The following is a 12,549-nucleotide window of genomic DNA, read 5'->3' as shown; positions in this document are numbered from 1 at the left end:
GACTGTGGAGCAGTTTGTTTTTCTACAGCATTTTTCACACAACATTTGGCAACAACATACATCTCTATAAATATGTTTTCCTCTTCTGGTTAGATGGTCCGCATCCTGAAAGACCTGAAGGAGAAACACCCAGACAAAGATCTGGACCAGCTGATTGAGATGGCCAACTACTCTGCCTTGGTCCAGAAGAAGAAGAGTCGCGCTTTCTACCGTGTCCAGGCGACACGCATGATGATCGGTGTTGGCAACATATTAAGGAAACATGCTTCTGAGCACACACGTCGTGCAGGAGGCCAGGAGTCTGACATAGCCACATGTTCGCACATTTGTTTTGAAAGTGCTCAGTACAAGTGCACAGAGAGCTGTGGCTCTCTAAGCCTCGGAGTGATCCTTGAGGGTGGCACAGGTCAGAACACTTTCTATGTGGACTACTGCACAGAAAATCACTCCGCCAATGCTGGGGTAGACTATGAATTTAGTCAGGGAACTCTGGTGTTTAAACCAGGAGAGACCCGCAAAGAGATCAAGGTGAGCAAAAGGAAGAGGGGACTGTGAAAGATAGACATCTTAGTTAAAGGGTAATTTTGGTATTTTCAAACCTGGACAATATTTTCACATGTTTTTTTGTGCCTAAATGACAACAGTTTTTTAAATTGATCAAGTACTGAACTGTGGCCAGCAGAACAGGTTATAGTGTAATCCTTGGGGGCAATTGTGAAATGTCAAAGTACAACCACTAAAAAAATGCTTATTTTGTCACTCATTAAGTGTCTGACAACATTATGGAAAGAATTCCTCCAGAGATAGACCACCTTGTTGAAGAGTAAGATACGCTTGTTTAACCAGAAACAGCTGTTAAATCACTCAACAAAGCTATCAGATTCCATTTATAGATTCCTGCCTATCGGCTGTTGCTGTGTGCCATTCCCCTTTCCTGTCACATTCAGCTGTCCTATAAATTAAAGGCACAAAAACCCAAAAGAATATTTTATAAAACAAACAAAAAAGAACTCACCAAAAAAAGCCACCTTGGCTTGTATTTCCACTATTCCAGCAATCACCAGCTGTGGTTGTTTGGTTGAAATAAACCCTTAATTCACTGTGTAAGATGTGAGAATATCTGGGGATGAGCAAAGTTGAGATCTGACATCAGAAAACTAGCAGGGAGAAATGGTCAGTACAGCCATAATATTTTCATGTCTGAAGTATTGAATTAAGGATTTATTTTATCCAAACCAGAGTTGGTGATCATTGGCAGAGTTGAAAGATAAACCAAAATGTTTTTGGTTTTATTTTGTTTCTGTTGACTTTCAATATGTCTCATGATGATAAAATTACTGTTTCTGTAAATTGAGTTTTTTTTTTAAATGGAGTTTGGTGGTTTGGTGAAAGTGACAAATCAGCTGTTTATGGTTAAACAAAATGGATCTTAGTCTTTAACAAAAAGGTCTGTCTCTCCTCTCCTTTCCTTTCCATAGGGATTACATTGCAGTCCATCTCATGGCTAACAGCTGCAGTGGTCTTGCTCAGTACAGGACAATTCTGAAAAATTGTTGTCCATTTTAGTCACTCAAACACAAAAATACAAGAAAATAGGGTCCAGGTTGAAAAATACCGAAGTTAACCTTTGGCATGAAGGAATTTGTTATTGTCAATTTAAAATCACTGCTGTTATATTTCACTTCCTGCATTTCCTGTAAATCTTCACTGTCAACTGTAACAATAATCCTAAAATATAAAGAAGTGACATAACAAACAAAGCTCAAAACAAAGTTCCTGTAGTATGAACTGCACAGAATTTTTAATGATCCCAGATTTGTAATAGTACTGTTCTGTCCACTAATGTTTCAGGATTTGATATCAGTGGGAATAGTAATTTTGAAAGTTGAAGTGAGTTTCATGTGATTGCATTAAAACTGTTATGGCCTCATGCGTCCATGAGGAAAGTGAACATAAAATACTCTTTGCTCTCCAGGTGGGCATCTTGGATGACGACATCTTTGAGGAGGACGAGCATTTCTTTGTGCGCCTGCAGAACTTGAGGTTAGAAGAGGGTGGAAATGAAGGGACAGGAAATCCACCCAAGGGTAGACTAGTGGAGCCGTTGGTGGCCACTGTAACTATCTTGGATGATGACCACGCTGGCATCTTCACCTTTGGCCAGCAAGTGCTGAGGGTGAGTGAGAGCACAGGCACACTGGCAGTGACAGTGGTGAGGAACTCAGGCTCCAGGGGCACCGTTGCTGTGCCATACCATACAGAAGATGGCACTGCCAAGGCTGGGGTGGACTACGAGGAGACTAGAGGGGAGCTGGAGTTCACCAATGAACAGACCAGGTGAGACACCATCAGCAGTCAGAAGTAATGAGCTGGAAATAAGACTTCAGGAGCCACAGTGTCTGATGGATATATTTCCTTAAAACATCAATCTACTGACACACACACAGCATCCTCAATGCTTTTACTTTGGCCCATTAGTGCTTTTAGGAAAGATGCACCTGACCCTCACTGTGAGATTACTATGGGTTATCAGTCACCCACTCCAGGTGAAGGAGGCCCTTTTAGACAGAATTACCTGACGACTTGACACCCAAAGATAATCCCGTCTCCGATCAGGTGTGGGAACCTCCAGTCACCCCATGTAAGCTGACAGATCATTTTCTCATTAAAGTTTCAGGTTATATAAGCTGTGTTTGCACATGGACTAATTGTACACTTAGTGAAAGACTCTGTTATGTAACATGGCCCGTCAACAGATGCTGCACAGTAAAGACTGAGGCAACATGTAGATTATTGTTAATGGAGAAGTGTAACAGTATGTAGCCTTATTATTTAATGCTGGGACCTTTATGGTGTGTTTATACTGTGTATATCATGTCCCACCAAGTTCCTGGAAGTTGTCAAAGTATCCCACAAATGAACTTTACAGACTTTGATTAACCACAATATTGTTGCACTACAAGTCATTTAGTTTAGCTGTATTTCTTTGGCACACTGAGGAGCAAGAGCACACTCTGTTTAAGCCTGAATTATTTAAGGGTCCATTGTGATTAATTATTTAGGTCACTTCAATTTGCGATGTGATTTAGATGGTAGAGCTTGATGTTTAAGATGTGCAGGTATTGTGTGTTAATCCACCTTCCATGTTCATTATATTTAATAGTACCTAATTCTTAATTGTAGAAAAAAAATAAATAATTGTGTATGTTTGTGTGTCTCCAGTCAGGTCTTAAAAGTGCATATCATAAATGTAGAGGAGTACGAGAAGCAGGAAAACTTCTTCATTGTGCTCGAGGACCCCAAATGGCTGAAGCTCGGGATCTCTGGTGAGTGTGTGAACATTAATGTCTGAGTGATGTGTTTTCATGAGTATCATAATGAAGTGTGAGATTAAACATAAAATAGCACACTCCAAGTAGATGACAGCAATATCCAAGATCAAGTATCAAAACAATAACAATAACAACAGTAACTGAGTGCCTGGCACCTGCGTCAGAGCCAGTAACCGAAGATTACACACTGCCATTCACTCTGTCTCTGTTTCACTGTAGCACAGGCGCTGCAGCCAATTATCAATTTAGTATCCTTTAGTTGCCTGTTCGCTGTTACCTGAATGTGTTAAAAGGATGCCGCACGAATTGGATATGTGCTTGTTAGAGGAGGCCAAAGAGTCAATTACACTAGTTTATAATGTACAGAAATATAATTCATTATTTAAAAGTGGAAAGGCTTACAGTGTAGGCACATGCATGAACAGTACGTTCACTTTCTTTTTTCTGTTGATTTTCAGATTCTGTCAGGCCACTCTAATATATTAGACCCCAGGAAAAGAGTTGTTATATTGTATTGAAACATTGGGCCTCATTCAAGAACCACTCGCATGAACAGATTTGTTCTGAAGTGAATTGTACAAGTGATTTAGGAGAACTTGTTGGATTCAGCAGTTTTCTTGTATTTGAATTTTCTCAGCAGTACAAACACAATTTACAAGTGGTCCCACCTAGTCGTAGTTAGTCTGCTGTCATCCAAACCAAGGTTTTTTATTAGTGACTGTATATTTCATTAGTTTGAAGAAATTTTGAGTTTGAAAAATGAATTACACTTCATAATTATGGCAACATTATTCTTTTTTACTTCATTTCAAATTATGATATAATTCTGAATTTACACATGAAGGCTATCATCATTAAATTGATGTATTACCTACTGTCAGGTGTGTTGGATATATATCTTATCTTGCAGGTTTATAAAGTTTCTGTGTACTTGAACATCCTCTGTTATAGTCATTATAATCCTACTGCACCATCACTTACTGTAATACTTATTGTGTCTTCCATCTCTGTGATGGACTGTTCACCTCTTCCCATCCAGTCATTTTTGGCCTTGCTGTGTGGGTCACTTCAGCCTCCAAACTAGTGTTTTTTTTTGTTTTTTTTTTGCTCAGCAAGAAGGTCCAAGTTCAATCCCCCGGCTTGCTGGGGTGGGGCCGTTCTGTGCGGAATTGCATGTTCTCCCCTGTGTTCCCCATGCATGTTCTCTCCGAGTTCTCCGGCTTTCTCCCACAGTCCAAAGACATGCATTCTAGGTTAAGTGGTGACACTAAATTGGCCGTAGGTGTGAATGTGAGTGTGAGTTGTTGTCTTCTATGTGTTAGCCCTGCGATTAACTGGTGACTTGTCCAGGGTGTACCCTGCCTTGCGCCCGATGTCAGCTGGGATAGGCTCCAGCAGCCTAGCAGCGACTCTTACGGAATAAGCGGTTACAGAAAATTAATAAATGAATGCTCTTTGATGCCATTTTCATGAATTAACACTTCTGACATATTGGACAGGAAGCGTAGCCTTATATGGTATTATAGGGATTGTTAATTATGCTAATTTTGTAAGTTTCATGCACATGTACTCAAATGTGCTCAAACGGATCATTTACACAGTTCTCTGATGTTAGGAGTGTTGAATCTGACGAGGTACACTCGTACAGTCCCATTCTATGAAAAAAGTAACCAGGGTAGTGGGTGTAGATTTGGGTGTTTAAGGTGCAGTGTGCAGCATTTTCAAATACCAACATATTATTGTGAAGTTACATATTTGTCTAGGCTGTAAAATAGACAGTTGGAACTGTTAGTCTCATCATCGGCAGTAAAGTTAGTCTGTTTCTCAAAAATAATTAGATTGCTTCCTATAGCAAAAATGATTTTGCTACTTTTCTTCTTCTGCTTAATTTTTTCTTTTCCAAAAATGTTTAGAGTTTTAACAAGTTGAAATGCATCAAATCTAACTTAGATATAGTTAATATTCATAACACTCCCTGACATTGTGTGTATATTTGTTTAAAAGAGGAGCTTAAACCTGGATTCAGTCTTTCATTGCTGTTGTCAACCACTCTGAAAGCTTTAGCTCCATTTACGCTACTCTTTGGTTTGTGCTGTAATATACATCAGCATATTATTACTTTTGCTTCCTGGAAGACAGCAAATATTTATTGATTAATTGTGCTGCCTGAGGGCGGAGGCTGTTACTGCACGGCCCGCTGCTCGCAGTGGTTGGACCGGGCCTGAAACCCTGAATTTGTAAATAACCAAGCTACCAGCCAATCCTGACTACAATTTTTATTCAAAAATGATGATGATGATGTTATAAGAGCAGTGTTGCTCCTTTTCATGTGTGTGGTTGAGGTAGAGAGAGTGAGTGGCAGATAGTGACAGTGAATGCACCGAGCAGAAGAAAAGATGAGCAGTGAAGCGGGGAGTACTATATGCAGTGGAAAATGAAGTAGAGGTACCAAAAATGAGTTGAGTTTAGCCCCACACCACCTGGTGGAAACATGGCTAATATGGCTAACATGGCTGTCTGGGCCGGCTGTCGGTACTGAAAGTGGGGACTTGATGCTCACAGGGGGTGGGACATGGCACTGTGTGTCCTACTGCTGATACTGGGGTCATGCCAGGACCACCACTTGTGGAGATGGCCAGGACAAGTCCTGATGGTAGGGCCTAGTTGTTGTTGTGGTAGGACCTGTGGTACGTGATAGCTGCAGGGCCACTGGTGGGGGTGCATATGGCTGCCTCTTGGAGTAGGGCCAGTACCACTGATGGGATTGGAGTATGTCTCCAGTACTAGCTGGGACCTGGGAGTGAGCGCCAGACCACCTCTGAGGGCAGGGTGTCCCACTACTGCTCTGTGGGCAGTGTCAGAAACACTGCTGGAGGCATAAACTACTGTGACCCTTCAGGAAAGGCACATCCACTGTGCCTTTTGGGGTGGGGCGACAACCACAGGTGGTTAGAGTACGGTGGCTAGCTTCGGTTGGATAACATGGTTATTGTCACAGCACCTTTTTGAAATTGTTTTTTAAAACTTTATGTATCAGGTGTGGGCCTGCACCCTTGATAGATGTTTAGGATGTGTGTGTGTTTCGTAAAACTTCATGATAAATTATAGACTTGATAATTGAATGTCTGTGCTCCCTGACAGGCAACCCCACCCCTGAGGAGGAGGAGGCCCGGAGGATCGCTGAGATGGGCAAACCCATTCTTGGAGAGCACAGCAGGCTGGAGGTCATCATAGAGGAGTCCTGTGAGTTTAAGGTGTGTGAGTGACTGATAGGAGGGAGTAAACCAAATCTAAATACAAGGGCCAGATAAGTATATTTCAGTTTAAGTTCATCACAAGATATAACCAGAGCTTTTTTTATTACCATCATTGGCTGATCATAAAGTATTATTATGACTGCATTTTTCAAGACTATATATTTATGAAATATGATATCTATCTGCATTAATTGACATTTGGGTGGCACACAAGTTAACTTATAAAAAAGTCTGGAACAAATATGAACACTGCAAGGGTTTGGGATGTTACAGATATAAAAAAAAAATCTGTGTTGTAGTTGTGGAAAAGTATATGTGTTTTAATTAATTAACCACCTTATACCCTCTTATGCATCAGACTCCCAATGGAGTAATAGACCAGGTACAGTTTCTGCCAGCATGCTGTGTGTGTTGGGGCTGATTTGACTTTTCTCATCTCACTATCTCATAGAACTCTCATGATACTGTCCTGATTACAAAAATACTGCAGAATCACATCACCCATTTTCCATTTTCAGTGTTTCTCATGCATTGTATGCATCTAGAATTGAGATGCACAGAGGCAATGTGTGTGTATCCATGTGTGCTGTATATGAAATGGTTGGATCAGTTAGCTCTGCAACTATTCATTTTTGATGTATTTCTTTGAATATCGCAGTAGGTCTGCAAGACTCTGCATCATCCAGCCTATAAAACAATAAAGCAAAGTTTTATGATTTTGTTTTGTGATCACATTTACAAGTGACATCAACATCATAAATAACTGTATCTGTAAACAGTCTCATAAAATAAAAAAACAGATCAGACATACCATTATCTCTGTCTTAGGTCTTTACAATATTGAAGAAAAGCCTCTACCCACCTACCCTTATACCTATGGCTGCAGAAAAGCAAGAATATGTTTTTTTAAAGAGACAAAAACAATTTGTCATAGCTGCCAGACCAACTTACAATATATTGCAGATGAAATGGATAGTACCCTGTCATTACTTAATACTGACCTACTGAATGTGTTGTAACAGAGCACAGTGGACAAACTCCTGAAGGACACAAATCTGGCTTCAGTGATTGGCACTCAGTCGTGGAGAGAACAGTTCATCGAAGCAGTCACAGTCAGTGCAGGTCAGTGGCTTTAATGATTGTTTTTTCTTTATTTCTTATATTGACTGTTTGTAATCAGAAATTTTGTGCAGAATCTAGCAAAGTATTGTCGGAGACATAGTTGTAAGAATGTAAGAATACATTTTTGGTGGCTCTACTTTCTATGTTATTTTTCACATTAGATTAATACAGTAGATTAACCATTAAATACAACTGATATTCATAAAATGACACAACCTACCTAAGTATATTATTCCCTGCCACATCCACATGATCCTTGACCTGCCAGTCACTAGCCAGGTAGCCTTAGACTTAATCTTAAGGTAGTCTTAGCCTAGCACTTAGAATTCACCCCATATCAAAACAAGTGTAAACAGAGTGAAATTAACAGTGAAAATTAAAAAGACTTATAAAAGCAATCAGTGGATATGAGACTGAAAACCAGTTTGATCTACACAATAAAGCCAGGACATTGATTATATGACTGCACCTGGTTAGCACTCTCCTCTTTACAGCTTAATTTGACACTACAAGTTTGTACTTGTGGACGATGATATGCTTTGTGTTGCTTTGTTTGGTTTACCTGCCCTGTGTCTTCTTGAAACAGGTGATGGAGATGAGGAGGAGGGACAGGAGCAGCGACCGCCGAACTGCTTCGACTATTTCATGCACATATTGTGCATTTTCTGGAAGATTCTTTTTGCTTTTATCCCACCCACCAAGTACTTGAATGGCTGGGCATGCTTTGTAGTGTCAATCTCTGTCATTGGTTTCTTAACAGCCATTATTGGAGACCTTGCATCCCATTTTGGCTGCACCATCGGCCTCAGGGACACTGTCACTGCGGTGGTTTTTGTCGCGCTGGGGACTTCACTGCCTGGTAAGCGATTTTACTTCTGAGTCTCAGTTTTTTTTTTTGCAATATACAACAAATGTCCAACTGGGAGGCACACATAGTAATGGAAAAGTTTAAGTTTGTTGTATTTATTCCAGAAGTCTGTGGGGTAAGAAGCACTGAAAGGGCATTGTGTTGTGTTAAAGGGTTAGTGTGGATTTTTTGGAGTGGGGTTGTATGAGGTACTTATCCATAGTCAGTGTATTATCTACAATGGCTAGAGGTCGGTACACCCCCAGTTTTGAGAAGCACCAGTTTAGGAAGCTAATCAATGTACTGCTGTGGACAGGGTCAGCAGCAAAATATATTCTAGCCACCTAAAACAATCAATGTCAGTTTCAGTGCACACTATATTTAGAATATTTTCTCCACTTTACCTTGCCATCAGACAGCCTTTTTGTAGCACATCTCGCTACCACTGTGGGTTCCCCAGCACAGAGACAGATTCGTCCGGTTGCTGACAAACAGAATGCCTTTATTTCAACTACTGCTATCAGAATCCAACCAAAACGATAGACTTTTCCACCATGTGCCCTTGGCTGCCTGGCTCCTGTGGCACATCTGATCCACTTCAAAAATAATGATCTCAGGCAAAGATCTAATTTTGTATTGAGCAGCAGTCGTCCAAGGTCCAGAACACAACTGCATAAAAATGGGAGATTTGCAATTAGCAAAAAAGCACCAGCAATGTCAATCAACTAACTTGGCACTGACTAGTAACTGACTGCCAACCACACCCACCTCCACTCTTTTCTCACTGGAAGCGTCTGTTATATAAGCCAAATATATCTCTCTCTAGTAATTTTACTTCTCAGAACACAGGAGTTCCTAGTCTACCACTGCCTCAATTGGTTAGTTTTTGCTAAACAAACCCTTTTAAAACACCAAAGTCACACCATAACACAAACTAACTGACTGAGGCAGCAGTACACCGGCAACTCCTGTGTTAAAATTAAGCAAGTTAAAATTACTGTTTTTGCCAAAGCGGTTTGGTTAGTTTCCCATCAGAAGGTGAAATGGTGAGAATATTCTGAAAGCTTTTGCTGTCTCTCCATACTGGGGGCGTGCTGACCACCATCTACTGAAGGCAACACACTAACTATGGATAAGTAGCTCATACAACCCTACTTCAAAAATCCTAAACTATTTGTTTCAAGTATTGAACTACTCATTTTCTAACCTCACTCTTTTTTCCAGATACCTTTGCCAGTAAAGTGGCTGCCACTCAGGATCAATATGCAGATGCATGTATAGGAAATGTGACTGGAAGCAACGCTGTTAATGTGTTTTTGGGCATCGGAGTGGCCTGGTCCGTGGCTGCCGTATATTGGGAAGTCAAAGGTAAGGTGTTCCGTGTGGACCCCGGCTCGCTGGCCTTCTCTGTCACACTCTTCACCATTTTTGCCTTCTTCTCCATGGGGGTGTTGATGCTGCGCCGGAGACCGTCCATAGGCGGTGAACTGGGAGGCCCACGGCTCCCCAAAGTCCTCACCTCACTGCTTTTCTTTGGACTGTGGTTGCTCTACATCCTCTTCTCCAGCTTGGAAGCCTATTGCCATATACAAGGCTTCTGAGAGAGTACTGACTGCACAATAACAAACACGCATCATCAGGACATTTACCTGTACAGTGCTGTTATAGTAACTACCACTGAGAAGACCTACCATCACTTGACAATAGCTGCCATGGTTCATAAAATAATTTACACACACTCCAGACTCACACATGCAAATCTGTATGTCACATCCACTGCAGGACAGTTCCAGTCAGAAGAACTGATTGTGACAGTACTGATGAACAAACTGGACTAACTAACATGGACAGTAGTGACTGTTTTTGATAAATGGTCAGCATGTACTCTATGACGTCACTGGATTTTGCTTGATACTGGCTTGATGCCTGATGGCCTGTTACTCTTCATGCTTATAGAGGCTGGGTTGGGCTGAACAGCCTAACATAGTAATTAAAGAGGACAAGTACAGCTGCTTTTACACAGATGAGCAATGAAACTGATGGCACATGAAAAGCTGTCCTGGTACATGAAGATGACAGAAGAACAAGCAGTTCAGTCTGTTATTTTTATACATCATGACACATCTGAATGCATCATGTTATACCATGGCCGCCTGTCACAGGCAAAAGTAGAAGCCGTGTTCAAACTGTCATCCATTTTTGAAAGTTTGTTTGTTGTCAGTAAGCATTAACTCATAATTTGGTCTGTTTGACCAGTTAGAGTTAATTGGTAATGTAGGGCAAAGCAAAAGCACTGTTGCTATGGTTACCTCTGCACAGATTTAGATCAATAGTTAAACTGTTCACTGGAAATGTGAGTTATCTTGGTGTACAATTTGTTGTGTAATATCTCTATGTATTGCAAGTTGTCATAAATTCACTGAAATTTTAACTGAGTGTTTTTCCATTGGATCCATCACCCACACTTGTTATATTACTTCGTCATTAATGCAGAGGAAGACAGACTGTGTGTGGATTTAAAATAATATGAAGATGTTTGTAACAGAATATGACATGTCATTGAGGGCACACTTCAATTTGTGTTAAATGTAAGGTATAGTTTTGGATTGTGCGTCCAAAAAAATTGGATAGCAGTTTCAGGATGCTTAGAATCATTTTAAAAAAAAGCTCATATGTGTGTTAATATGGAAAAAAGTAAGACTGTCATGTAAGTAATATAACTATAAAACTACCTGAGATGCCAATCTGGCCTTTAGTGCTATTTATTCATCTAGATTGTTTTGGTGTGACTTTTGGAGATATCAGCTGTGTCAAGGAGATGTTTAGATTGAGAGATGGCAGACATCTCTTCAGCTGGTATCTCCAAAACTCTGCAACTTACACCAAAGAAATCCAAATGGATAAATAGCATTACAGGCAGGGGAAAAAAATGTGTGTTTTAATTTTTTAATTCAAGGTCTCAGTATTACACTTAAGGAGGATTCAGTTCTGACATTTACAGATGTAGCAGAACAAGTTAAAATGGTCCATTTTGAATATTTGATCTAAATTGTAGAACGTGTCAAATAAAAATATATATCTGAACCAAACAATTAACAAAAGCATAGCCTCTGCCCAGTTAATCTATGAGCAACAGATCAGTGCTGGTACAGGCTCAGTTGCTGCTGCAGTTGTGTATCTTAATGTTATTAACTGTGCTCACTTGGTTTCTGATGATGCTCCTGCTGCAAACACACCGAGTCCTCAGTGTTTCACTTTTAAAACACACATTCATAAATAACACACAGTTGTTTTGTGCGGCAGTGAATTTTTGCCATGCCAGAAAACGAAACACAGATCAGTATCACGGTATTACTTGAAAACTTTATAGTTATAACAAGATATTTCCACATTATTATATCATTCAAACTTATCACATAACAAGAAATGTTTCTTGTTGTATTCTTGTTACATGTGTGTTAATATTGAGCTGCTAAATCATACTGGTTTTGTGTAATAAGTTTGATATTTGTGCATATGTATAATAAAGTGTTTTCACAAATGTAAGTTAAGAATATGAAATATTTCCAGTTTAGAAGAACATAATAAAAGCACAGCTGAGATTATGAGGCTTTGGTTCAATTTGTGCTGTTCAAAAATAGAGATGTTTTTCTGCTTTCCAAAAAAAAAAGTCAGATGAAAATGCATTACGCTCCCCCTTACAGATCTTTGCTGTTTGTTTGCTTCCCTCCAATGTTGTGTCCACCAAACACAATATCTTCTTTATTCTCCCCTGTGATCTAATCCTGCAACCCATATTTGATACATGGGTTTCTGAGACCTTTGGGACATCCATATCATCAAAACTTTTCTGAAAAATAATTTGTGTGCGATCTGAGACACGTCTTCTGCTCCTCATTGGATTATCAGTGCACTGCAGGCAGCGACCGGCCTATGAGTGCAAAATTCAACATGGCTGCCTTCATGTAGTGACTTGCAGTTTTTGCTCAAG

The 12,549-nt window shown here is 40.1% G+C and overlaps 1 protein-coding gene across 2 annotated transcripts in view; it reads left to right on the top strand.

Annotated features, from left to right (window-relative positions):
* Positions 1-10,887, top strand: part of slc8a2a (solute carrier family 8 member 2a) — a 34,414-nt gene extending 23,527 nt beyond the window's left edge. For both annotated transcript variants that reach the window (XM_084730596.1, XM_084730595.1), the window contains exons 6-12: positions 94-528; positions 1,976-2,337; positions 3,223-3,326; positions 6,474-6,586; positions 7,612-7,711; positions 8,298-8,570; positions 9,783-10,887. In XM_084730596.1, the coding sequence (XP_084586722.1) occupies positions 94-528; positions 1,976-2,337; positions 3,223-3,326; positions 6,474-6,586; positions 7,612-7,711; positions 8,298-8,570; positions 9,783-10,159 (1,764 nt within the window). In that variant the 3' untranslated portion in view covers positions 10,160-10,887. The remainder of the gene's footprint in view (positions 1-93; positions 529-1,975; positions 2,338-3,222; positions 3,327-6,473; positions 6,587-7,611; positions 7,712-8,297; positions 8,571-9,782) is intronic.
* The last annotated feature ends 1,662 nt before the right edge of the window (positions 10,888-12,549 follow it).

The sequence above is a fragment of the Lutjanus erythropterus genome, chromosome 11, assembly GCF_056507025.1.
Source record: "Lutjanus erythropterus isolate fLutEry1 chromosome 11, fLutEry1.hap2, whole genome shotgun sequence".
Lineage (NCBI taxonomy): Eukaryota > Metazoa > Chordata > Actinopteri > Lutjaniformes > Lutjanidae > Lutjanus > Lutjanus erythropterus.
The sequence above is the reverse complement of the archived record's forward strand: the minus strand, read 5'-3'. Positions and strand labels throughout refer to the sequence as shown.